Below are 26,991 nucleotides of genomic sequence, written 5' to 3' on the forward strand. Positions count from 1 at the left end.
GTTCAAATATCATATGAATATAATATTGACACTATATAGGGATGTCCGGATCAGTGTTGTTTTTGGCAGAACATTTCGATTTTAGTTTTAGTCATAGTCTCTTCAATAGTTTTAATTTAGTTTCAGTCACATGGAATGTTTTAGTCGACTACAATTTATTTTGGTGGGCATTGATGCCGTCGTACTGACTGTTTTTACACTTGCTGAAAATAGCCGATCTACAAGTGATTGGCCCCCGATTCCTGACCAGATCGGGACAACCCTAGATATAAGCAGACTAAAGTTTGTGAAAAGAAATGACACCAAACACTGGGCAGAAACCTTGCATCTCTACGTTTCATCTTTGCTTCATAACTGTGGTTTTCTGAATTGTTTTCAAGAGAAATCCCAACCCTGATCATGATGATGGCACATTTCACACAAAGACATTTTTTACAACGTTAATGTTTACAATCATTTAGTATTTTAATTGCATGTTTAAAAAAACTAAACAAAAAACAGCCGAGGAATGTGGTATGAGAGGACATAACAGAACATAACAAAGACATTCTTTCATTTGGCAAAGTTCACTTGGAACTCCAGATATGAATCAATATATAGAGCGTGGCAGTCGACGCTAGAACCAGAAGTGAATTTCTCATTCAAACTTTCCTCAAAAAGTATTTATTTAAAGACGATTACGCCACAGACAAAACCAACTGGAGTCGTGACAACCTCATGACAACAAACACAATGTTTTTCGCTGATCAAATAATTTGTGAGAAGAAAAACAAAACAAAAAGGGTTGTATCCTGCCATGTTTTTCTTCTCACTCGCTTTTGTCCGCGACGTGAACGTCTTTATATAAATACTTTTTGAAAAGTCTATGAGGAAAATGAACGAGGGAATTCACTTCTGGGTCCTCGGGACTGCGAAGCTCTATACATGTCAACTCAACTAGTACACGTGCAGTGGTTACTACATAGTCCAGGGGTTCTCAACGTTCTTGGCCGGGGACCCCCGGGAACTTGTTTGGTCGTGTCTCGCGACCCCCCACCCCACCCCCAATACGAATTGACCGCTACAATAACCTTAAAGGACCACTTCACCACTTTTCAACCTATCTTCATTTAACACTAGAAGGTCTAAGAGGTCATTTTGACAGTTTTTTTTTATTATTTAGAAGTTGATTATCTTTGCCCATGAAGCTTTCAGCTTCCATGAACATCATCATCCATCACCATTCTATCATCTCAGAAAATCTTGACATCTGAAAAAAATTCTAAATGTGAATTTAAGCACATGCAAATAGTGTTTAATAGGTCCTCACTAATAATCATGATAAAATGGCACGATTTTGTTATACTCAGTCTGTGTCTCATAGGAGTTTAGAAACTGTCTTCCAGTGAGATCATGATTAGGCAGATTTAAAAAAAAAAAGTTTTCTTTACAAAAATGTTTAGATTTTCATTATCGTGAGAACGATGGCTTCCATTTTTGCATTGCAACTTTCTAGGACTAGAAAGCCTGCAGTTTCTATTAGCTTGTATTCCCCATCGATGACGTCACTGGAAGACGGTTTCTGAACTGCCCACATCCCTCCTACGAGACACAGACCGAGTAGAATTTTTTTTTCATGATTATTAGTGAGGACCCATTATATGAAGACAGGTTGAAAAGTGCTGAAGTGGTCCTTTAATAATGGAACCCCCCAAATTGACACTAATCAGCCCCGCGACCCCCATTTGAGAAGACATGCCAGGGACCCTCATGAGAGAAGATTTTTACGGCTCTAAGCAGTGATTCTCAACCCGTTTAATTTCAAGGAACCCCCAGTTTGACATGATATTAGTCTACGGACCCGCCATTGAATGGAATTTCTATCTCTGGGAACCCCCCCAATTTTCATTGTAAATTTTTACTCTGAGAGTGTACAAATGGAACCAAATGGACCCGTTAGGGTACAAGACCCCATAAGGGTCCATTTGGTTCCAAAGTATAATTTAGCTGGGAACTTCTGGAACCTCCTTGAAATGTCCTAAAGCCTCCCACCCATAAGCCCTTGTCAAAAACACCCACCCGTTGCAGCGCTTGAGGCCAGACCGGGATAAGCAGAAGACAGTCAAGACACACGATGCTGACGTGAATTCACTCGACCCGATCGGGATGGTATTTTACCTGGCTGTATACTCTCCGTACTTCAGTCATATATATACATATATATTATTTTTAGTCATATATATATAATTTATTTTAACATCCTAGTGGCGTGTTGATCCGTCAACAACACACAACCCAGGGGAGGGGCGGGGGGGGGGCGTCCTGCAGTGCCTTGCTCAAAGGCTCGGTGACATCACGGTGACATCACGGTGTCCAGGTTGGGGTCAGAGGTCAGTTCTTCCATCGGATCTGCTGCAGGACAACGTGACAAGAAGACATCAGCGCTGGCCAGTAGTGCATTTACTCGAGTACCATTTTGAGGTGTTTGTAAAATCAAAGATAGTTAGATGATTGGTTAGGTATATGTGTAATGTCAACTACAAATAATGCTGAAATAATATTTTATTATATAAATATAAATAATATATATTATATCAATATAATCAACTTTATACATTTTACAAATAAATAATTGTGTTTAGATTTTGATTACTCTCAATAATTCAACATATATATTTTTTTTATCAACACATCAATTTAAATGTATTAATTGTGGAACCACCTACATACATTCTTAAAAATGGTCTGTACAGGAAAAAGGGAAAAAAAAGGAAGGTAAAAGTCTATGTTTCGGTAGTGACACATTTTGGAAGAGGAAAGATATTCCAATAAATTATTAAAATACAATAATAATAATTGATAATTGAGTGTGCCTTTACTAAATATGTGTCCCCCGGTGCAGCGCTACAAGCTTGTAGATCTGTTATTTATCAATAGCAGTGTAACATGCGTGTGTTATTACTGATCATAGCATGAATCCTATCAGTCTCACAGGGTTAGAGATCAGCTCCTCTATCTTGCGGTCCTCCATAGACCCTCGCTCCACCTTGCAGCGGTATCCTAGCAACAGCTGGCGGTCCTTCAGGTCCCTGTAGGTCTGAGCACATCACACGCACACACACACACACACACACGTCAATCAATCATTAATCAATACATCAAATAATCAATCAGATTAAACACAGGCAGGCACATAAGAGACAGGCAGGCAGACATATTGACAGACAGACACAGTATAGACAGACAGACAGGTCTTACATTAATGATGATGTCATGACATTTGTATTTCAGTGCCAGATTGATCCTCAGCTCCGGCTCGTCAACCAGGGCAACATAGTCCTGTAGGACCTGACACACACACGCACACACACACACACACACACACACACACACACACACACACACACACACACACACACACACACACACACACACACACACACACAATGACAATGTTTACACTTGCTGAAAATAGCCGTTCTCACGTCGCAGCGCGACACGTTGTAAGCTTGTAGATCTGATGTTGTCAGCATGCAACTTTAGTGTAAAATGACTCTCTTGTCCACTCAGGCCCTTGCTGACATTTTAGTCTAGTTTCTATCTGTTGACGAAATTGTCAAAACATTTAGTCTTAGTTTTAATGTAGTTTCCATTTAGTTTTAAGTCAGTGGAAAAAGGTAGTCGACGAACATTTTTAGTCTTTTTTTGAGTCGACAAAAAAAAAACACTGGTGTGTGACTGTGTGTTAAGGGCATTCACTTCCAGTCATTTTTACTAGTTGCCTAGTTTACTAGTCGATACCTAGGATATTTGTACATTTAAAAACTGTGTACATTGGTGACTATAACTATCTACCTGATCTTGAGGCCTACAAAATTTGGGGGGAAAAAAAACACCACTCTGTTGAAGCCAACATATTGACAGACATGCATGCGTGCATGTGTGTGTACTAGGCATGCCACGGTATGAGAATTTACAGTACGGTACGGTGCCAGTATTGATAACCTATACCTCGGTATTCCACGGTATTTATATTAAAAATACCCCCTCCCCCCCCCACCTATGTCTAGTGACTACCCCCACCTCCTCATAAGCCCTTCTTTGGCCCCCAACCAGCAGGCCTACATATCTTATTTTTTATTTTGACCTTTTGTGATAATTTGAATTTTGTTGTTATTTGTCATGTTATGATTACCCAGGACCTGGATGGAAACAAGACTGACTGTTTTTTCAGAGATCCCTATGAACATGTGTTTGACTGTACCCTGTACTGATTACATTTCCGCCAATAAAGGATTCAATCAATGAATCAATAGCTATTCCCCACTGTATTACACTGTACTATGGCTCCACCTAATGGCCGTTTATGGTACGTGTACCCTGCACGCTGTAGCAGAGCTAGTGCATAAACTGCACATGCTCACAACTCTGTGTGCCGTGTTGACAGTCACACTTAGTTAGTACTGTACATATGTATGTAAATATGGAATATACAATTGGATCTGGGTGTCTTTCAGCAACACTAACTCAAAGGTAGGAAGCAACTTTTCAATCTACTGTAGCTGTGTGGTGAAAATAAATGTGTTGCCTTCTGCGAGTGGAGTTGTCAGTCTGCGAGTGGAGTTGTCAGTCTGCGAGTGGAGTTGTCAGTCTGCGAGTGGAGTTGTCAGTCTGCGAGTGGAGTTGTCAGTCTGCGAGTGGAGTTGTCAGTCTGCGAGTGGAGTTGTCAGTCTGCGGGTGGAGTTGTCAGTCTGCGAGTGGAGTTGTCAGTCTGCGAGTGGAGTTGTCAGTCTGCGAGTGGAGTTGTCAGTCTGCGAGTGGAGTTGTCAGTCTTCGAGTGGAGTTGTCAGTCTGCGGGTGGAGTTGTCAGTCTGCGAGTGGAGTTGTCAGTCTGCGAGTGGAGTTGTCAGTCTGCGAGTGGAGTTGCACTGCATATGCGCAGCATGCGCCGCCCACCGACGCTGTAATCAAATACCGTAAACTCGGAAATCTCACGGTATCAACACCGTGGCTGTTACTGTCGCGGTATTACCGAAATTCGGTAAACCGCGGCATGCCTAGTGTGTACCATCACAGGAGCGTTGTTCTTGGACAGTATGTCCACCACTCTGTTGAAGCCAACAGGAGAGGTGTGTGTGTGTGTACCATCACAGGGGCGTTGTTCTTGGACAGTATGTCCACCACTCTGTTGAAGCCAACAGGAGAGGTGTGTGTGTGTGTGTATACCATCACAGGGGCGTTGTTCTTGGACAGTATGTCCACCACTCTGTTGAAGCCAACAGGAGAGGTGTGTGTGTGTGTGTGTGTGTGTATACCATCACAGGGGCGTTGTTCTTGGACAGTATGTCCACCACTCTGTTGAAGCCAACAGGAGAGCGCTTCTTGCTGACCCCCAGCCAGTTCCTGCTGGCGAACAGAGCGTCCACATCCAGCCACGCCTTCTGCTTGGCCCTCGCCGCCAGCGCTGTCACCAGGTGCTGCTTGTCACCGAGCTGCAAAGGTTACAATCATTTTAGATATTTTTATTATATATACTGTATATATATATATTTATTTTTTTGTGAGGCAAGTTAATTCGTTTTTTAGAACGGGTTTGCTATTTTTATTTATTTTTTGGTGACTGACAACGCTTACCTTTAGTTTCGTTTTTCATTAGGTTTAGGTTATATTCATACTTTGGGTTATTGTCTGGTACGGAATTCACAAAGGTCAGAGTAAGTAGGCCTATTAAAAACTCAACAAAATATACTATTTAAAAAAATATACAATATATATTCAATTACCGTCAGTAATGATCAAAACTAAAAGGCATTTTGTCCATAAATTCAGTTTGTTTTATTTGGTTTTGTTTCAGTTAGTTAGCGTAATTTCTTTTTTATAGTTTTTGTTTTTTTTAGTTAACAAAAATGTTTTTTTCTTTTCTTTTTTTGCTCTCATTTTAGTTTTCGTAACCATACAACCCCTTGCACGTTCCCAAGGCAACCTTGAGAGAGAGAACGTTCATTTCCAGGAGTACTGGAGACAGTTTGAGAACCACCAAAAAAAGTTAACGTGCGTTTCTCACCCTGAATGTTTTCCGGATGTTGGCCGGACTACTGTATGTTCCCTGGACAGACAGACAGACAGACAGACAGACAGAATATCGTTCAATACGCCATCAAACACCAATCGATACATTTCGTTGAGCTATACTGCATCGGAATGCAGAAATATGTAAAAACATGAATACACCACCTTTGTTAAATGGATTAGAGTACCGGTATATTTAAATCATATTTCATAAGTCCATCAAAATGGCTATTATTAAAAGGCGTGGTGTGGGAGGAAAAGCTCGACTTGATTGAAGTTGTTGCTACTACTACTTGCACGTACTACTACTAAGCGCAACAAATTATATCAAGCCAAAGCTTAACCCATTCCCCTTTTGGTGTTTTTAAGTATTATGTTATACTTTAGCTGTTGAAAAATAGCAGATCTACAAGCTCATAGTAGCGAGTGCTGCGCTACGCGCTTGCAGTTCTGCTATTTTTGAAATATCGTGAAAATGTGGCGCAAATCTTTGAGTATATTTTCTTTCAGAGCAAATATTTGCTTCTGGGGGAGTCCCTGGAACTACATATTTTCAGATGGAGGTCGGCGGCCAATATGTTTGGGAATGTGAAAATGTTTGAGAACCACTGACATAGATAGGTTTTTCAGAAGACCGTCAGGATTTAGAAGACTTTTAAATGTCGACGTCAGGCCTAAATGTGCGAGTAGTCCAGAGCTAAAAAAAAAAAGAAAAAAAGAAAAGAAAGGCAGAAAACCAGTGATCTCTTCCCGTCCCACGGCTCCCCTTACGTCAGACTCATAGTGGTAGAAACCAGCGTTGTTTGTAGTTGCTTACGTCAGACTCTCCATAGTGGTAGAAACAGGAGTAGTAGAAGGTGGTGACGATGGGCATGTGGAGGATGGACGCCTTGCGGGGAAACTTCTTGAAGACGTCCGGGTGACCCTTGACCTCTGCCTGTTTATCGTTCGCCTGGCGGAAACAGAACGCACGCATTAGGACCCACCCACCGACCGACCGACAGACAGAGACATGCAGACAGACAGACACAGAGACAGAAAGACACAGAGACAGACAAGATACACAGACAGACAAGTTACACAGAGAAAGACAGACAGAGACAGACAGACACAGACAGACACAGAGACAGACAGACACAGACAGACAGACAGACACAGACAGACACAGAGATAGACAGACACAGATACAGACAGACAAGTTACACAGAGACAGACAAGTTACACAGAGAAAGACAGACAGAGACAGACAGACAGACAGACAGACCTCTATAATAATCTGTCTCTCCAGCAGTGTGTAGTGGTCCTGGATGTGAACGGAATCTTCTGGAGAGAACGGCAGACTGAAAGAAAGCCACGCACGCACACACACACACACACACACACTCATTAAATACTACACTACAGAATAGGCTTAATGATGTGTCTTAATGGTGTGTCTGTTTGTACACTCTCAGAGTTACGGACCCGCAAGGGTCCATTTGGTTCCCTTTGTACACTCTCAGAGTTACGGACCTGTAAGGGTCCATTTGGTTCCCTTTGTACACTCTCAGAGTTACAGACCCGTAGGTAGGGAATAGGGATGGAGCTCGTTCATTTTTATTGATAACAAGCAGCTTACCGAGCCGGGTTCTTATCGAGCCCGCTATCGAGCATTTTATATTATTTTGTGTAAAGACGGGAGACCAGAACCAGTATCTTTTACTAGGGCCTTCAAGTAGAGTACATTTCTAACAGACATGCAATTGACCTTTTTACCAATAAAATAATATATAAGAAACTGTTGACTGGGTAATATGTGTACAGTCACTTTAAAAGCATACTTGTTTAACCCGAAGGCGGGGTTGGCGAAAGGGCCTTTCTGTGTGGAGTTTGCCTGTTCTCCCCGTGTCCCCTAGGGTAGGTATACCCTCACAAAAAACATGCAGTAATCCTGGTCACTAAACTGCCTCCCCCTGGCCAGCCGGGGCGCCTGATGGAGGGGAAAGGAACTCCCCCCTGTCAGATGTAAAGGAGCAACTTGGACACTCAGGCATGAAGGAAGCATGAGTTCAAGTCTGTTGCTCTCCCCTTGTCGCCCATATATGGGGACTAGGTTGGTGGAGGGTGTGTATAGAGCCCAGGATCACATTAGATGATTGACACAGGGGTGAAAAATGGGTTACAAAATCGTGGGATAAAAAATATATAAAAAAATTAAAAGCATCATTTTGTTTACCCGGCCAGAGCTGGTTGGCATGGTATCAATACACTTTCAGACCGACATGTTTGTGCCAGCGTGCGTGATTACGTTTATTTCTTGATCGCCTCTTGTCTTGATTGTCGTCATGGGCCGCCATATGCTCGATAACAAGGCTTGATAAGCCCACAGCTTATTGATAACAGGTACTCAATAAGCTCGTCATCACATTGTTTGGGGTATCGGTTATCGAGCTCCATCCCTACCCATAAAGGGTCCATTGTGGAACCTCCTCAAGGGTCCCTGGACCCCCACTCTGAGAAGAACCACAGGGATACTGTTGTGTTGTGGACACGCCCACAATGAAACAAGCATTGACGTGAAAACAGGGCGGCCATAACTGAATGCCCCCCCCCCCCCCCCCCTGCTAAATTCTATAAATTACACACAGCCCATGAAGCCTTGAATTCATGGATATCTCTTTTGTTTGTCGTCACATTCCTGACTGTGTGCGACTGTGCGTGCGTGCGTTTACTTGAGGCAGCTCTTCAGGAAGTCTCTCCTCTTGTTCTCGTCCTTAATGCTGACATGTTCCTTGTACTGGAGCAGCTGCACGTCACCATGGAGACAGAGGCACAGGTGGCCAATCACAATGTCATTAGCCTGCCTAGATATGTCCCAAACCCAGACCCCCACATGTTTTACCCATTCAATGGGTAAGACGCTCCGCCCCAAAAAATCTCTGAGTCTCTGTGACACATCTAGAGGCTGCAATCTGCATTCAAAAGCTTTGTCATTGGTCGATTTGCTGATTCTGCTTCCTGATTGGTTAGTCATTGTGACCGTTTTTTTTTTTCTCCGACCAATGACAGAGCTTCTAGGAACATCATTGAATGCAGATTGCGGCCCCTAGGTGTGTCAGAGACTACATTTTTTTGTCTTACTCATTGCTGGCTGTCTGAATCCCAAAAAATAAAATAAAAAAGTAATTACAATGTTGACATATTATTGCTTTTAAAGTGTGAATGTTCATGGTTACATACCGCCACGTCTTCCGTCCTCCCCAGAGACCTGCACACACACACACACACACACGCCATCGTAATGACTGATTTTACACTAGTACAATAGCCGATCTACAAGCTCATAGCGTGTCGCGATGTGACAGTGTAAAATGACTTAACATTTTAGTCCAGTTTTCATTTGTTGATGAAATTGTCAATATATTTAGTCTATAGTTTTAGTCATCACAGCTTAGTTTTCATTCAGTTTTCTGTCAGTGAAAAAAGGTAGTCGACGGACAATTTTCGTTTTAGTCGACAAAATCAACACTGGGTAAGACCCAACAGGGACCCAAACTAGTGAACACAGCAGATCTACAAGTGACGCTTTGCGCCACGTTGTGAGCTTGTACATCTGCCATGTTCACTACTTCTTAACACATCCCCCGCCAATAAACGTAATCGACGTTAATTGATTAATCTCGGCAAGCGCCAACTCACGTAAGTTACATCAGTTCAGTTGTATACATGTTTTGATCCGAACTAGTCGAAAAAGCTAGCTTCGGATGGCTATCTGTTGTTAGCCATAGTAGCCGATATGCTTTTGAACTTTTACTCAACTAAAATGTTGAATTCTGGACTTTTTACCTGTAACAGAGAGTACTCTGATACCCACACTCTGATACTCTGATACACCCACCCACAGTACCCACCACTGATTATCTGATGTCAGTACCGGCGGTCTGCAGCCAGGGGGAGACATTTTACCTGAACAGCTCCAAAAGCAGCTTCTGGTCTCCCGTCTCTCTCAGATAGTGGACCAAATGTCTGAGGGCGACCTCTCTGTTGAGGGCGACCTCTCGGTTCTCCAACTCGCGGAACAGAGTAAACAGAATGTCTGCACGGGGAAGAGACAAGCTGTTGTTAGGATAATATAAACAGAATGTCTGCACGGGAAGAGACAAGCTGTTGTTAGGATAATATAAACAGAATGCCTGCACGGGCAGGGACAAGATGTTGTTAGGATTTTCCTGCGCGGCAGTGGCTCAGGGGTAGAGCGTGTGGTAGAACAGTATGGGAGCCGTGAGGTTCCCGGTTCGATCCCTGTAGGCTCCCCCCGGAGTTAGTGTCGAGGTGTCCTTGACACCCCTAATTGCTCCCGGCGTGCAGGTTGGTGCCTTGCATGGTTAGTTTCCTCCGCCATCGGTGTGTGAATGTGTGTGTGTGTGTGTGTGTGTGTGTGAATGGGTGAATGTAATGCACAATCTATGTAAAAGTGCCTTGGATTGAAGGCGCTATATAAATGCACCATTTACCATGTAGGATAATGATATCTGGGTTGTATACAGTGCTTTTCTAAGTACTCAAAGACGCTTGAAGAACAGAATGTCTGCATACTAGACAAGATGTTGTTTTATAGCACCTTCACTTAATGTGGCCCTCAGGTTAATATTAGAATACTGATTAAACTATTGATTTCAGCTGTTACACATCCAAACATGACGCACTTTAATTACTTCAGTCTATATGACTACCGCTATATTAGTAGCTGAATGACTAGTATTTGAATTTTATTGTCTTTTTTTTTATGCATTTGTATTTAAGTTCATAAAGTAAGTAATAAGTATAAATGCATTTGAAATTAATAAAAAAAATTACTTTTCAGGATTCCAATTCAAACACAGCAAAAAAAAAGATCAGGATTTCAATTAAACTATAACAAAAAATAGCTGATCTACAAGCTCACTGCGACGCGTTTTGAGCTTGTAGATCGGCTATTTTTGCTACGACAGACATGTGCAACGTGGCACTCTGGAGTGAGTGAGGAATTATAGTGGCCCTCTCCATCGTCAAAGTTACCCACCCCTGTTTTATAGGATGAACACAACTCGACACAGCAGCACAGGGAGATTAGTCTGATGGTCAGTGATGTGTGATGCAACAGGTATAGTAGTCAAACGAACGGATTTAACCCATTTTGACCTGAGGACGATTCTAAAACAAAATGTCTTCTAATTAACTGTTAATTGTTGTGTGTCAATGTTTCTATGTCAGTGTTGCTCAACCTTTTTCATGTCAAGGACCCCCAGAAATAACTGTATCTGGCCGCGGATCCCCATCTGAAAATATGTACGGTAGTTCCAGGGAGACCCCCCCCCCCCCCAAGAAGCAAAGATTTGAGTTAAAAACGTTTGCTCTGAAAGAATATATATTCAAAGATTTGCGGCACATTTTCACGACTTTTCGAAAAATAGCAGACCTACAAGCTGAACTTGTAGATATGCTATTTTTCAATAGCTAAAGCATAACATAAGGCTTAAAACACCAAAAAGGGTTAATCGATTGTAAATATGTTCGTGTGTCGTGTCAATTTGTTGATATATTAAAGCTTTCTTGATTAGGCCTATAACATTTCTCAAAACTAATAATCGTAGAATAATCACTAAGGAATTGATGGATAGCTGCAGCCCCGATGCTTACCTTTATGTAAGGTCCTCTTCAGATAAATTAAAATCTGAAAGAGAAAACACAACGTTCATAGTGAAAATATTGTCGCATGCTTGGTACCTTTTATATTAAGAGGTAAATCAACAAAAGACATGTACGGTTACAGTAAATAAAGGGAAATAGGCATGATTTGGAGGCTAATTAATTAGCATGTTTAGTTCAAAGGTAACACTGGCCTAATACTAGACTCTGATTGGCCAGAGTTGTGCTCACGGCTCCAACAGCGGAATATAAGTGTGGTTACCGCGGCGATGACATTCCCAACAGCAGAATATAAGTGTGGTTACGGCAGCGATGACATTCCCAACAGCAGAATATAAGTGTGGTTACCGCGGCGATGACATTCCCAACAGCAGAATATAAGTGTGGTTACCGCGGCGATGACATCCCCAACAGCAGAATATAAGTGTGGTTACGGCAGCGATGACATTCCCAACAGCAGAATATAAGTGTGGTTACCGCGGCGATGACATTCCCAACAGCAGAATATAAGTGTGGTTACCGCGGCGATGACATTTCCAACAGCAGAATATAAGTGTGGTTACCGCGACGATGACATTCCCAACAGCAGAATATAAGTGTGGTTACCGCGACGATGACATTCCCAACAGCAGAATATAAGTGTGGTTACCGCGGCGATGACATTCCCAACAGCAGAATATAAGTGTGGTTTCCGCGGCGATGACATTCCCAACAGCAGAATATAAGTGTGGTTACCGCGGCGATGACATTCCCAACAGCAGAATATAAGTGTGGTTACCGCGGTGATGACATTCCCATCATGGCATCTGACGGCTTCATCCAATAAGAACAGCTTGTCTTGTAGGGAACGAAACCTCTCCAAGGAATATACCTACACGTGTGCGCGTGCGCACACACACACACACACACACACACACACACACACACACACACACACACACACACACACACACACACACACACACACACACACACACACACACACACACACACACACACACACAATATAACCGTGTTAGACGGATAATTAATTAACACAAAATATATAAAACCACTTATTACACACATAAAGCCTCCCAGGAAAGCATTTCTCATCTGATAATATGTTGTTCCAGGAACTCCCCCAAGCTCAGAAGAAAAGATTTGAGTTAAAAACTGGCTCTGAAAGAATATACATTCAAAGTGCCACATTTTCATTCTTTTTCAAATAAATAGCAGACCTACAAGCTCGTAGCGCGGCACTCGGTGCCGCGCTACGAGCTTGTAGATCTGGGGGTTCCCGGACAGAATGGGTTAAACGTATACATATAGACCGTCGATAGATATCTGTTGAAACGGCGTTTTTTCCAACGTCTAATCTATAAGCCTAGACCGCAAAAATAAATAAACCTTTCATTTTTAGACCAGTTACTGTATAACCCCATTTTTAGACGGCCATGTAGGCGTATTGTAGACATGGAAAACGGTCAGTGGGCTAAATTGTAAAATATAAGACCCCGCTCACCTTTCCCTGTTGCATTCTCTTCACTGTCTCCTCCGGCGACCAATCGCCGCTGTAATCCTGCCGTCACAAAAACATGACGTAGTGACCAGTGGTGGAAAGTAAATACGTACTTTTACTTAATTACTGTACTTATTTTGAGGTATTTGGACTATGCTTTCAATTTCCAGTACTTCCACTACATCTCGGAGCCAGAATTTGGTACTTTTACTTCACTACAGTTATTTGAAAACTTTGGTTACTACTAGTTACTTTGGAGATTTTAATTTTGATTAGAAAACATACATTAACCACTTCGACCCTATACATTTCGGCCATTTGAAAATAGCCGATCTACAAGCTCACAATCAATGCGTCACGTTGCGACGCATTGAGCTTGTAGATCTGCTATTCTCAATGGATATTTTACACATTTTGAACTTGTGAAATGGCACATTCTGCACAATGAGTACTTTTAGTACTTTAAGATGCCGATGTTGATGCCGATACTTTTGCACTTTTACTCAAGTACATTTTCAATTCCGTACTTTCACTTGTAACGAAGTAGTTCTAAATTGCAGTATTGGTACTTTTACTTAACCCATTCTGAACGGGAACCCATTTTGGTGTTAGCATCATGTTATGCTTTAGCTATTTAACAATAGCAGACCTACAAGCTCGTAGCGCGCCACCGAGTGGCGCGCTACGAGCTTGTAGATCTGCTATTTTTGAAAAATCGAAGAACGACAGACATTTTTAGAATCTGATCTCAGGTCAGAATGGGTTCATCAGACCAGTGTGTGTCCAGTGGAAACCTCGTATGAATCTGATCTCAGGTCAGAATGGGTTAAGTAAAACAATTGAGTCCTTTTTCCACCACTGAGTGACACATAATGACAAGTTAACACAGAACAGAATCACATTCATGGCTCTCTCAAAGCACCATACAGACACCCTCCGTCCCATTGACCCATTTAGACCTCAGATCCATTCTACAAATGTCTTCGAAATCCTGACAGTTTTCTGAAAAACCCATGTTTCAAAATTGTGGGATTAAAATTATATATATATTTTTTTAAAGCAGGGGAAAGGAACATGTCCCCCATATATGGGGACTAGGTTGGTGGAGGGTGTGTAGAGCCCAGGATCACATTAGATAATTGACACAGGGGTGAAAAATGGGTTACAAAATTGTGGGATAAAAATTATATATATATTTAAAAAAAAAGCAGCGAGTTGAGAAAACAGGTTTGAAAGGATCACTTCTGTGGTCTCTAACATTACACCTAGCTACATGTTTTAAGCATTTATTTCATGTCGATTTCAGCTCCGGCACTTATTTCAACATGCTCTACTATGTGAAGAGTATGCCTGTGCTATTATAACTCATTTAAAAACTCAAGTCTTTCTCCTCTGGTGAAAAGCTGGAATTTGCGTGACTATAGCAGATCTCTGTTGGTTGTAAAGTGTCTTGAGACAACTTGTTGTGATTTGACACTATAATAAAAATTGAATTGAATTGAATTGAATCTACAAGCTCATAGCGTGGGCACAGAGTGCCGTGCAACGAGCTTGTAGATCTGCTATTTTGGAAAAATCGCTTCTGGAACTGTACATATTTTCGGATGGGGGTCGGCGGCCAAATGAATATAATTCTGGGGCTCCTTGACAGTAGTTTGAGAACCACTGATATAGAATCATAGGGTTTTTCAGAAAACTGTCAGGATTTTAGAAGACATTTTGTAGAATCGTTCTCGGGGCTAAATACCAGAAACCGAAGCTAGACCTAACCCTAAAGGGAAGTCTTGGGGTCCAGAAAAGCTACCTCTGTGACCCGATTCCAGATAAGGAAAGAAGGAAGGAAGGAGGGTAGGAATGTATGACAGTAAGCATGTAAACGATTCACTCAACCCGCGCTACGATACGTATCGATACGATACCATTTTTCATTATATTTTAAACACAAAATGATTTTCCCAGACAAAATCATTTTCTTATGATTTATCTCCCCCCCCCCCCCCCCCAACGAGCTTTTATCACATTTCTTTATTTAACTACACTGCAAAAGTAGCATTACTTCTCATGTAAAATTACTTATTTTCTGTGCAACAAGGTTTTAATGTGTGTTTGTGTCTGTCTCTATGTGTGCAGGGGCGATGCTGAAAATGAGCACTTGTGCTCAGCTACTGCCCTGGGCAAATAAAGGATAGAAAAAAAACACAGCTCCCCTCCGCAGGCTTCTGCCTTCTACTACTGAAAGTGACTGCATGGAGTCTGTCTCATTTCTCTCCAAAAACACTTGAATATGATTAAAACTCATGTTTCATATCAGCCTCCCACCCTAACATCGATATATCGTTACATGCCTGTATGACAGTAATGTGAGATTTGAAAGATATTCACCTTGTATTCAGACCTGGGTTTCCTCAGCTCAGGAGCGTAATTATGTCTGACAGAGGACTCACTGAAAGCTGCGCACGCACGCACGCACGCACGCACGCACACACACACACACACACACACACACACACACACACACACACACACACACACACACACACACACACACACACACACACACACACACACACACACACACACACACACACACACACACACACACACACACACACACACACACACACACACACACACACACACACACAATCAACCAATCAATGATCGCGACCATCACAACATCGGGCCAATCATTATCCAATCAGTGAGAGTGTTACTCACAGTCAAAGGACGGAAGACTTCCAGTTTTGGCCTTTCCTGAAAAAAAAAAGGGGAAAAAAAGAAATAAGACAGGAGACTCAGACTATACAGTACAACTACAAATATATACTAAGGTAGAGAGCCCAGGATCACATTAGATAATTGACAATCTGGGTTAATAAAATGGGTTACAAAATTGTGGGATAAAAATTACATATATATTTTTTTTAAAGCAGCGAGTTGAGAAAACAGGTTTGAAAGGATCACTTCTGTGGTCTCTAACATTACACCTAGCTACATGTTTTAAGCATTTATTTCATGTCGATTTCAGCTCCGGCACTTATTTCAACATGCTCTACTATGTGAAGAGTATATGCCTGTGCTATTAACTCATTTTAAAACTCAAGTTTTTTTCTCCTCTGGTGAAAAGCTGGTATTTGCGTGTGATGGCAGGCTCTCAGTCAAATCTGGTCACATATATAAAGGCTAGATGGCTCAAGGCGGAGTCTCTGACGTAGTTCACCCGGCGGCCATCTTGCTTCGGGGCTACAGTACAGTATGTTCAATTAAATTGCTCAAACAAAAACAGTCAACGGGTTGGTTTATTACAAACATTGTCAACGTGACTATGATTCAGGACGCTTATCTGCTTAATTTAGTGTTTTATTATATGAACGTCGAATGAAAGCATATAAGTATGTGGACGTCTCTGACGTTTATAACAAACCAAACCGCTGGAAATTCCGTTGAAAATGTAGCAAGTTGTGGTTATTTAAAAGTACATGCTACCGTAGAGACCATGTTTATGCTGCCCCCGAGGTAAGATGGCCAACACGTAGCAACGCCGCTCTCCATTGGCCAGAGCGCGGGTGAGTCATCTATAGCTTTCTATCTTTGTGTGTTATGCGTCTGTATGAGCACGGAATGTGCTCAGCTGATTGGCTGAGCACCCCTCACTTCACACAAGTGTGATTCTTTTCAGCCTGCCCTATACCTGTATTTGAACCCGACTGGGAACAACCAGCGTTGTCGTTTTTCCAGGGAGCCATTTCAAAAATCTGGAAGTATAGCTTCTTAGAATTATTTGGCCTACCGTACTGTGCACACTTGTTCATACGATTGCATTGCATATTTGTTTGTCATTCATCGTTTCGACGAGATGATTACATACAGTGTGTTTTAAGCTTGTGTTATGCTTTAGCTATTGAAAAATAGCAGATCTACAAGCTCATAGTGCGGCACCGAGTGCCGCGCTATGAGCTTGTAGGTCTGCTATTTTTGAAAAGCAAAATGTGGCGCAAACCTTTGAATATATATATTCTTTCAGAGCGAACGTTTTGCTTCTGGGGGTTTAACCAATTTAGACCCGAGGACGATTCTACAAATGCCTTCTGAAGTAGCCCGATTGGTCGTTTACCTTTGAACAGAGAGCTGAGGGAGTAAGCCGATTGGTTCTTGGGAAGGGAAGGAGTCGTGTCGATCTTGGGGAAGCTGTGCTCTCTGGCCTCCCCTGCTGGCCGGATGCTGGAAGCTGTCTCTTTAACGGACCAGGAAATACCTGTAGGCCACACCCACAATACACAGCGTTACATTTACACGCACGCGTCATCAACAATACATTCTCGCGTACAACTATTCCACAAACTCCGAATGCTATAATATAGAGTCTGGAACTACGCCTCCCGATATCCGAGTAAGGAAGCTGCCATTTCCGTTCACGGAAAAATATTTAAAAATATCTTTTACGTTTTATTTTTGTATTTCCATGTCTGCTAAGCAGCAAGCTTACCTCTTGACTCCAAAATCTTCATTTTCAGGAAATGGAAAAAACAATTTTACATTTTTCAGAAATTGAAGAAAACCATATATGTTTTTAAACAAAGCAATACTGCCTCATCAAAGTTGGTATTGTGACTTTGTATATTATCAGATACTTGCATGTGTCATTATATTATCACCACTTTACCCGAATACAGCTCAAGTGGAGTTAGGTGGTTTTCTCTGTCATTGATAGTTCTTATCAATGACAGAGAAAACCTCTTAACTCCACTGACAATGGATCTCCAACTTTCTACAACTTTCAAAGAATATTTTAAGACCAACTCTCAAGTTCATGATTATAATACTAGACAATCTGACAATATTCATCCTCCCTTCAGCCGCACCACTCTCAGCCAGTTCTCCATAAAAGTCAGAGGTTCTTTACTCTGGTATTCACACATACTTATTGCCAACTCCTCATGTTCACTCTGTAACTTTAAACATAGATTGAGGGCCAGCCTCTTGAAGCAACCCTCTCCACTTGATTCTAACGTAATGTAGCTTTATTGTGCATACTCAGACATACTCGGACTCAGACACACACACACACACACACACACACACACACACACACACACACACACACACACACACACACACACACACACACACGTGTAAATAATGTATTTGTTGTTTTTGTTATTTTCCATACCTATGTTTGATTACTTTGTCTTACTATTTGTATATTACTATTTGTATATTATCTTTGGTGATATAAGCCCTTTTTTGTAGAGTTTCTATTGTGCGAATAAAATTTAATAAACTAAACTAAGCTTCCGTTGCTCCAGACTGTATGACGGAAGCATTTATATTTTAATCATGATCAGAGCTTCCGTTGCTCCAGACTGTATGATGGAAGCATTTATATTTTAATCATGATCAGAGCTTCCGTTGCTCCAGACTGTATGACAGAAGCATTTATATTTGGACTAGTGGAGAAGAGTAGGACTAAATGTCAGGGAGGGACTAGTGGAGAAGAGATCCAGTAGAACCAAGGAAGCTTTGAGAAGTAAAGGAAATGGTCACGTGACTGGGGCTGCGCCATGACTTCCATGGGGAGCCAAACTCACACCGGAAGTTCAATGAATACGTTGCAGTGAATGGAGCCGGCTGGACCAGCTCATAACAAACATTATTTCTGAACAATCGAGACTTTTGTCATATTCAGGTTCAGGAATATAAACAAAGACATATAACAGGTTGTTTTAATGTTTTCTAATCACTTGCTTTTCGATGTGCACAGTGCACAGTGTATCATTTTATCAGAGGGTCTAAACAGCAGCAGGAATCGTTTCTGGCTCGGAGGTATCGCGAGACTTGGCTGCCAGATAGGAAACGGTGGGAAGTCTCGCGATACTTGGTACGTTCAGAAAGGTGCTCTTTAGATACCATACCTCTATAAAATTGTACATATCGAAAAGCAACACAGCAGACAATAATGTGTTTATACATGTCTTCTGTTATTTGCCAGAAGCGATTACTTTACAAAAGGTCTCAGTCATTCAGAAATAGTGTTTGCTATACTAAACTAAATGTTAGGGTCGGGACTAGTGGAGAAGATGTCCAGTAGAACTAAAAATAGCAAATCTATAAGCTTGTATAGATCGGCTGGAGGTAAATAAAACCAAATGTTTCTTACTTCCGATTGGTTCTCCGCTCCAGCTGACCTTCACCACATCGTCGTCGTCATCGTCGTCATCCACCAGGCTGTGCAGGCTGTTCACAGCCTTCTTGGATTCCTTCATCTGGCGGGACATGGAACCAATTAGCCCAAATCAACACAGGACATCAAAGTTAAAAAAAAGCACTTTCACGGACTCTCTTAACCCATTTTGGGGCAGGAACCCCTTTTGGTGTTTTAAAAGCATCATGTTAGACTTTAGCAGATCTACAAGCTCATAGCGCGGCACCGAGTGCCACGCTACGAGCTTGTAGGTCTGCTATTTTTGAACAATCGTGAAAATGTAGTGCAAATCTTTGAATATATATTCTTTCGGAGCGTTTTTAACTAAAAAAATCTTTGCTTCTGGGGGGAGTCCCTGGAACAACATGTTTTCAGATGGGGGTCGATTACATATATTTTTGGGGGTCCTTGACATCAAAGCTTTCCAGAGAACAGTTTGAAGGCATTTGTAGAATCGTCGTCAGGTCTAAATGGGTTAAGACTCTAAATGAATCTCTCATGAAATAATTCTACTCCCCCCCCCCCCCCCCCAAAAGAATAAAATAAAAATCACACCCGTGTGAAGTGAGGGGCGCTCTTATCATCATACATCATCTCATTCTGGCCAATCACAATTTGTGTCCTCACTTTTGTCTTCAATGTTTGTGTCAACGTTTTTGTCCATGTCTCACGACCCCCGACACACCCCCTCCAACCCGCCTCCAATACAAACTGACTGGAAAAATAACCTTAACCCATTTAGGCCTAAACCTATGTTTCTATACCAGTGGTGCTCAATATTTCATGTCAAGGACTCCAAAAATATGTAATTGGCAAGAAGCAAAGATTTCAGTTAAAAACGTTCGCCCTGAAAGAATATATAATATTCAAAGATCTGTGCCGCGTGTTCACGGTTTTTCCAAAATAGCAGACCTACAAGCTCGTAGCGCGGCACTCGGTGCCGCGCTACGAGCTTGTAGATCGTCTTAACCAAAGTCTTAACCACTACTAGACCAAAGGGATATCCCTATGGACTGGGGGAGATATTAGACTTTTGAGGCCATCAGGCATGAGGTTCTGAGCCACTCTGCTACATATGGTGGAGGACCAAACCCTCAAAAAGAGGCTTCGTTTTCGAGGTACCCTTCCCCGAGGTAGAACAAAACGGGACATCGTTTTTTCATATCTTTAGGATGTCCCCTTCATGAAATGGATTGTCCCGAGATTTACTTTTACTGCAAAGGTCATGAAATTGATCCATGAAGTCAACTCACCACATAGGCAAAAAACGCCTACTCTGAAAGATGGAGTTCCAAGAAGATCCTTTGCCATTTTCTACCTGTTGCTTGTTTTTACATCATACTTGCACAGATTGTCTACAGGTAGTGTCCCTACAACCCACAGCAATCAGAATGCAAATATTTGTTTCTATGTTGATTCAGCAGCCTTTTATATAGGACTTTCTATAGGCGGAAATTACATTTCTGAGGAATGCTCCTTTGTAATCCTGCCTGACAGTGTTTTTCATAATTTTGACTTGTCCTCTTCATGAAATGGATGGTCAGTGATTTTACTTTTACTGCAAAAGTCATGAAATTAATCCATGAAGTGACTCACCACATAGGCAAAAAACGCCTATCCTAAAAGAGGGAGTTCCAAGTTACGGTAATCCTCTGTCATTTTCTACCTGCTGATTGTTTTTACATCATACTTGCACATATGATCTACAGGTAGTGTGCCTACATCCCTGAACAATCAGAATGCCAATATTTGGTTCTATTGTGAATCAGCAGCCTTTTATATAAGGTATTAAATAGGCGGAAATAGCAAAAAGTTAACTTTTCTGAGCAACATTCACTTGTCCTACTCTTTATCAGGGGTAGAACTAAATGGGACATAGTTTTTTCATATCTGAAATGTCCCCTGAAATGTCCCCTTCATTAAATGGATTGTCCCAAGTTTTACTTTTACTGCAAAAGTCATGAAATTAATCCATGAAGTGACTCACCACATAATGAAAAAATGCCTATCCTGAAAGAGGGAGATCCAAGAAAGTCCTCTGTCATTTTCTACCTTCTGCATGGTTGTTTTTATGTCATGCTTGCACAAATGGTCAGGTCAGGTACATCCTAAAGCAACCTAAATGCCAATATTTGGTTCTATAGTGAATCAGTGGGCTTTAATATAAGGCCTTATTAGAGGCAGAAATAGCCAAAAGCATCTAACTATACAGTATCAACCATCAATCTATTTAATTTGACTGCAAAAGTCATGCAATTCTTCAATTAACTTTCTGCACCAAAAAAGAAAAGTGCATACAGTGTCCCCAGTGTCTACAGGTGTCTGTAGACAGTAGCGTCTACCCTACACCCCAAAGCAACCAGAACATTATGTTAAAATAGGCTAGAATTGTGAAACAGCAGGGATTCATAGGCTCTCTGGGTTAGAATCATAGGCGTTACTCAAGAGTACAGGTCTCCACCAGACCAATTACAGGTTATTGTGGGCTGAAAGTTAATCTTAGCGGACGGACAGACAGGGTGCAAAACATAGTCTCTGCCATGCCTTCCGGCCTGGTGGAGACAATACGTTTTTACTTTTTACCCAGCCACTTCATATTCATTCAACTAAAAATACATCGCATGGATGCACCTGGGACGTATCCTCAGTGATGTATCCTGAGGTCAACAGGGTTTCGGGTCTTCCAACATCATACCCCTCACTCAGGCGACCCAGCTGGGGTGATCAAGTCCCGACTTACGTCCCAGTAGCTACCCTCAATGAGGACCTGTGCGTTGCACCAGAGTCCCAGCACCAGACAGTTCATTCAGGAGTGGTGGGCAATGGTTCCAGCTCCAGTCTCTTCCCGAACCACTCACTCCTTTCTCTCTTCCCCCCTGAGCGGGAACCTCTCTTGAGTCAAGTTCCCTAGAATATATGGCTTCAGAACAACTGGCGACTAGTCTCTTCCCCGACATGAGCGACAGGCTCATACATCCTGTCTCATTCAATTCCCCACTCACTGTCTGGACTCTTCTCCCTTAACTCTCCTTCTCCCCTCTTTTCTCCCCCCAAGCGGGCACCTCTCCTGAGGAGGATTCTCAAGAGAACATATAACCTCAGAACATCAGCAACACGTCCCTTCAATCCCCCATGGAACGTCTAGATTGGTTTCCATGTAACTTGAATTGAACTGGAACTGGGACTCAAACTGGTATTGGAACCTGAATGGAATTGGAACTTGGATCAAAAAAACTGGATTGGACCTTGAATTGTATTGGAACTCGGATTCAAACTGGATTGGAACTCGGATCGGATTGTGACTTGGATTGGAACTAGATTTGAACTTGGATTGGTTTGGAACTAGATCCCTCACAACTCCTGCCCGGATTGGAACTCGATTTCAACTTGCTCCTTCTCTTCTCTCTCCCCCCCGAGTGAGCACCCCTCCTGAGGAGGGTGGGCGACCCGTCACCCGTCTCTCCGGTGGTCACCAGACTATACCTGGTTGTCACATAGTCTATTCCTATGGCTGAGTCACTGTAAATAGAAAACTATAACAAAAAATACATCGCATGGATGCACCTGGGACGTATCCTCAGTGATAGAATCTATTATTCTCAGGTAGGCCTAATATCTCTACACCTCAAAGCATCAGAATGATACATTGTTACTTGCGCAAGCAGAGCGCGCAAGTAATCATTTTGCTTGGTCTCTTCAAAGTGAAGCCAAGTTTTTTTCAACCGTAAGTCTGTGCCTGGTTTGCTGGGACCAGTTACAACATTACGTCATCGTTGAGAACTGGTGTGTATACGTATGTAACTGGTCCCAGTTCTCAACGATGACGTAATGTTGTAACTGGTCCCAGCAAACCAGGCACAGACTTACGGTTGAAAAAAACTTGGCTTCACTTTTTGGAACCAAGTAACCACAGTATACTGCTAATCAAATTACAACTACATACTCTGTATGTAGTTGTAATGTGATTTGTAATTTGTAAATCTGTGCCTGGTCTGCTGGGACCAGACTACACAGATGACCATATCTCTTACGTCATCACTGAGAGCTAGTCATACATATACACACCGTGTACTCTGGTCCCAGCTCTCAACGATGATGTAATGTGGTATCTGGTGGGACCAGATTACACAGATGACCATTTCTCTTACGTCATCACTGAGAGCTAGTCATACATATACACACCATGTACTCTGGTCCCAGCTCTCAACGATGACGTAATGTGGTAACTGGTCCCAGCAAACCAGGCACAGACTTACCGTTGAAAAAAACTTGGCTGTCACTTTTTGGAACCAAGTAACCACAGTATACTGCTAATCAAATTACAACTACATACTCTGTATGAGAGCCCACGGTAATACACACCATGTACTCTGGTCCCAGCTCTCAACGATGACGTAATGTGGTATCTGGTGGGACCAGATTACACAGATGACCATTTCTTATGACGTAAGTCATACAACATTATGTTTCTGGATTGTATAAAAATCACGCAAATGTCAAAAAGTTAACCATTAAGCTTAACGTCGTTGTAGTATATAACTAACTAAACCAGAACTTTAGGATAAAGGACAGAAATCCATACCATTTCAGAGAAGATAATTTTTCTACAGAACTGACTATGCAGACTACTTTCTCTCTCGAAAGTACTTGCGCGCTCTGCTTGCGCACTAGTAGGCCATTTATGGCCTACTAGTGTGCAACAAGCAAGTATGCACTCGGCAGAGTGCAGTTCTAGTTGATATTGTATTCTATAGCTATAGGTCCATATAGCCTAAATGCAGTATGGTTTAATGCTGTAGAATTCACAGCTTTGTGCCATTCTAAATGAATAATCATCAATCAGCTATGGAAACCAATTTGGCCCCAGTCAGTCAGTTCCCTCTATACAATGCTCAAGATGACATTGAGAATAAGCTGCTGATTGACTATATATTTTATATATAGTTTTTATATATTTTGTCATTCCAGCTGTTTTGAGGCATAGGTATACCTGAGAAACATCCTTAGATTCTACATGAAGTGGGTAAACTAAAAACATGGCATCAACATATATTTCCTGTTATTAAGTTTGTGTAGGCATTTTACAGTAATGGATCAGGATTAGAACATTTAGAAGTCTTGAAAAGATAACTGTAAAAGGGGCCTTGGAGCCTATTTTTTTTTTTACATATCTTGGGGTCCTACCTGTAGACTGTAGACAATATGTGCAAATATGTAAATCCAAAAAGTAGGTGGACAATGGAGCAGTATTAACTTGACTTTTCTGCATTTGTATGTGGAAATTTCATGGATACATTTCATGACTTTTGAGGTGCCCCTGATAGAAGAGTAGGAGCAGTGTTACATGAGACTATAGCTATTTCCACGCCTGAGGGTGAGAAGGGGCCGCGTCATAAAGGGCGAGGTGGCGTGCACACATCCACCTGGGTGACTGCTGGGTGAGCGCTGGCGCTTTGGCATGGGGGGTAAGATCAACATATGGAATGAATGATGTACTGATGAGGTCAGATCAACATATAGAATGTCAGAACAGGTCAGCTCCATATAGATCTAAGGGTGGCAGTATATCAAAGGTTGCTTATTCACAATAGAACCAAATATTGGCATCCTGGTTGCTTTAGGGGCGGAGAGCACTGAGGGGGGAAGGTGCCCAAACCCCATAAAAGGGCACCATTTTGGGGTGGTCTTTTTGTGGGGGTCCCTTGTGCCATTTCAATTCAACTAGTATGTTTCACAATAACTTGGCCTGTTGTCATTGGAATTGACCCACTTTCAGGGTAGGTGTTTTTTGCAGTGGGGATCACTTCATGTATGGATTTAATGACTTTTGCAGTAAACGTAAATCGTCTGACCGTCCATTTCATGAAGAGGACATCTTAAAGATATGAAAAAAATCACATTTTGTTGATAAATAGTAGGACCATCCAAAATTCCAAGTGAATGTTGCTCAGAAAAGTTAACTTTTAGCTATTTCCGCCTATTTAAGGCTTTATATAAAAGGCTGCTGATTCACAATAGAACAAAATATTGGCATTCTGACTGTTCTGGGATGTAGGCACACTACCTGTAAACAATTTGTGCAAGTATGATGTAAAAACAAACAGCAGGTAAAAAATGACAGAGAATTTTCTTGGAACTATCTCTTTCAGATAGGCGTTTGTTATTGCCTATGTGCTGAGTAACTTCATGGATCAATTTCAAACCTTTTGCAGTAAAAGAAAATCTCGGGACAATCAATTTCATGAAGGGGACATCCTAAAGATATGAAAAAAACTATGTCCCGTTTTGCTATACCTCGGGGGGGGGGGGGGGGGGGGGGGTTTGGTCCTCCACTAATACGGACCCCCATTTAAATGACATTTCTCTCTCTGGGACCCCAATTTATATTGTAAAAATCAATGCTGATTTAACTCTTGATAGTGAGAGCCGTAAGGGTCCATTTGGTTCGTAAACTATCCAATTAGCTGGGGACCCCCTGAAACTTCCTGAAGGACCCTTGGAGCCCCATTAAGAAGCGTGGGTCACGGCATGCAGTATCTCACCCTGGCGAAGTCGTCATCTTCATCATCAAAGGTGAACGCTTTGAACTTGGAGCTGTTCCAATACTCTTCCTCGTCTGTTTTGGCCTTCATCATCTGAGCAACACATCACATGGCACACACACGCACACACGCTCTCACACACACACACACACACACACACACACACACACACACACACACACACACACACCACACACGTGTCCATCTGACTGATCTGAACACAAATCTGATCCGACTGCAGTTGCAAGTCAATGCTGATTCATCACACCAAAAGAGGGAATCATATTTCATTAATTTGCATGTCATCATCTATCATCCACGTGCAGTTTCAGTATGAGTGTGTGTGTGTGTGTGTGTGTGTGTGTGTGTGTGTGTGTTGTTGCCATTCATTCTATTCGCCCTGATGTGTGCTTTGAAGCTGCATGACTATAAAAAGGAGCTACGAAACGTGTGATATACATATCCCCATGATGATAATAAGGTGAATAACACATATAACATTAAAGTGTACAGTCAGTAAACATTATTAACAACAATATGTCACCATAACAAGAAACAAGAAACTAACAGGTTTTGTTGACAGGGTTGTGTTCACTGATTAAACGAATGAACGGCAGGTTTACATTTAAAACTGATCTAAAAATAATAATAAGCATGGATTCACACAATGAGATAAAACATCAGAATATTGTTGTACCGTCCGGTATGTTTGTTTACCTTCCTCAGCTCCGGATAGTCAACCAGTACTGACACATCCGCGTATGCGGCGGCGCGATGCAGCCTGGGAGTTGTAGTCATGTATGGAATATTCTACAATCTACAGTGCGGGGTACTGGCTCCCCCAAGTGGTCAAAGTAAATTGCTTTGTTTCAATCGTTTCAATTTAAACGGGCCTCGAGCCTCCAGGGGACTTATAATAATAATTTGTAATTAGTATAATTATTATTTGTAGTAGTATTAAAAGTTGTAGTATTAGTAGTAGTAGTACTAGCATTATCAATTAGTCAGCCTCATCCTGTTCTACAACTTAA

The 26,991-nt window shown here is 41.8% G+C and overlaps 1 protein-coding gene across 1 annotated transcript; it reads right to left on the reverse strand.

Annotated features, from left to right (window-relative positions):
- Positions 1–446: 446 nt before the first annotated feature.
- On the reverse strand, positions 447–26,705 carry vipas39 (VPS33B interacting protein, apical-basolateral polarity regulator, spe-39 homolog). Its single transcript, XM_080790816.1, has 19 exons — positions 26,678–26,705; positions 25,961–26,053; positions 19,374–19,479; positions 17,331–17,471; positions 15,935–15,970; positions 15,599–15,666; positions 13,220–13,276; positions 12,494–12,586; positions 11,707–11,740; positions 9,994–10,123; positions 9,268–9,295; positions 8,760–8,833; positions 7,313–7,388; positions 6,866–7,000; positions 6,044–6,085; positions 5,295–5,471; positions 3,238–3,327; positions 2,972–3,076; positions 447–2,391 (listed from the first exon to the last, which is right to left on the reverse strand). Exons 2-19 carry the CDS (start codon positions 26,051–26,053, stop codon positions 2,371–2,373), a joined length of 1,506 nt encoding a protein of 501 aa, XP_080646942.1. The 5' UTR covers positions 26,678–26,705; the 3' UTR covers positions 447–2,370.
- Between the last annotated feature and the right edge of the window lie 286 nt (positions 26,706–26,991).

The sequence above is a fragment of the Protomyctophum bolini genome (genome assembly GCF_963924005.1).
Source record: "Protomyctophum bolini genome assembly, chromosome: 19".
NCBI lineage: Eukaryota > Metazoa > Chordata > Actinopteri > Myctophiformes > Myctophidae > Protomyctophum > Protomyctophum bolini.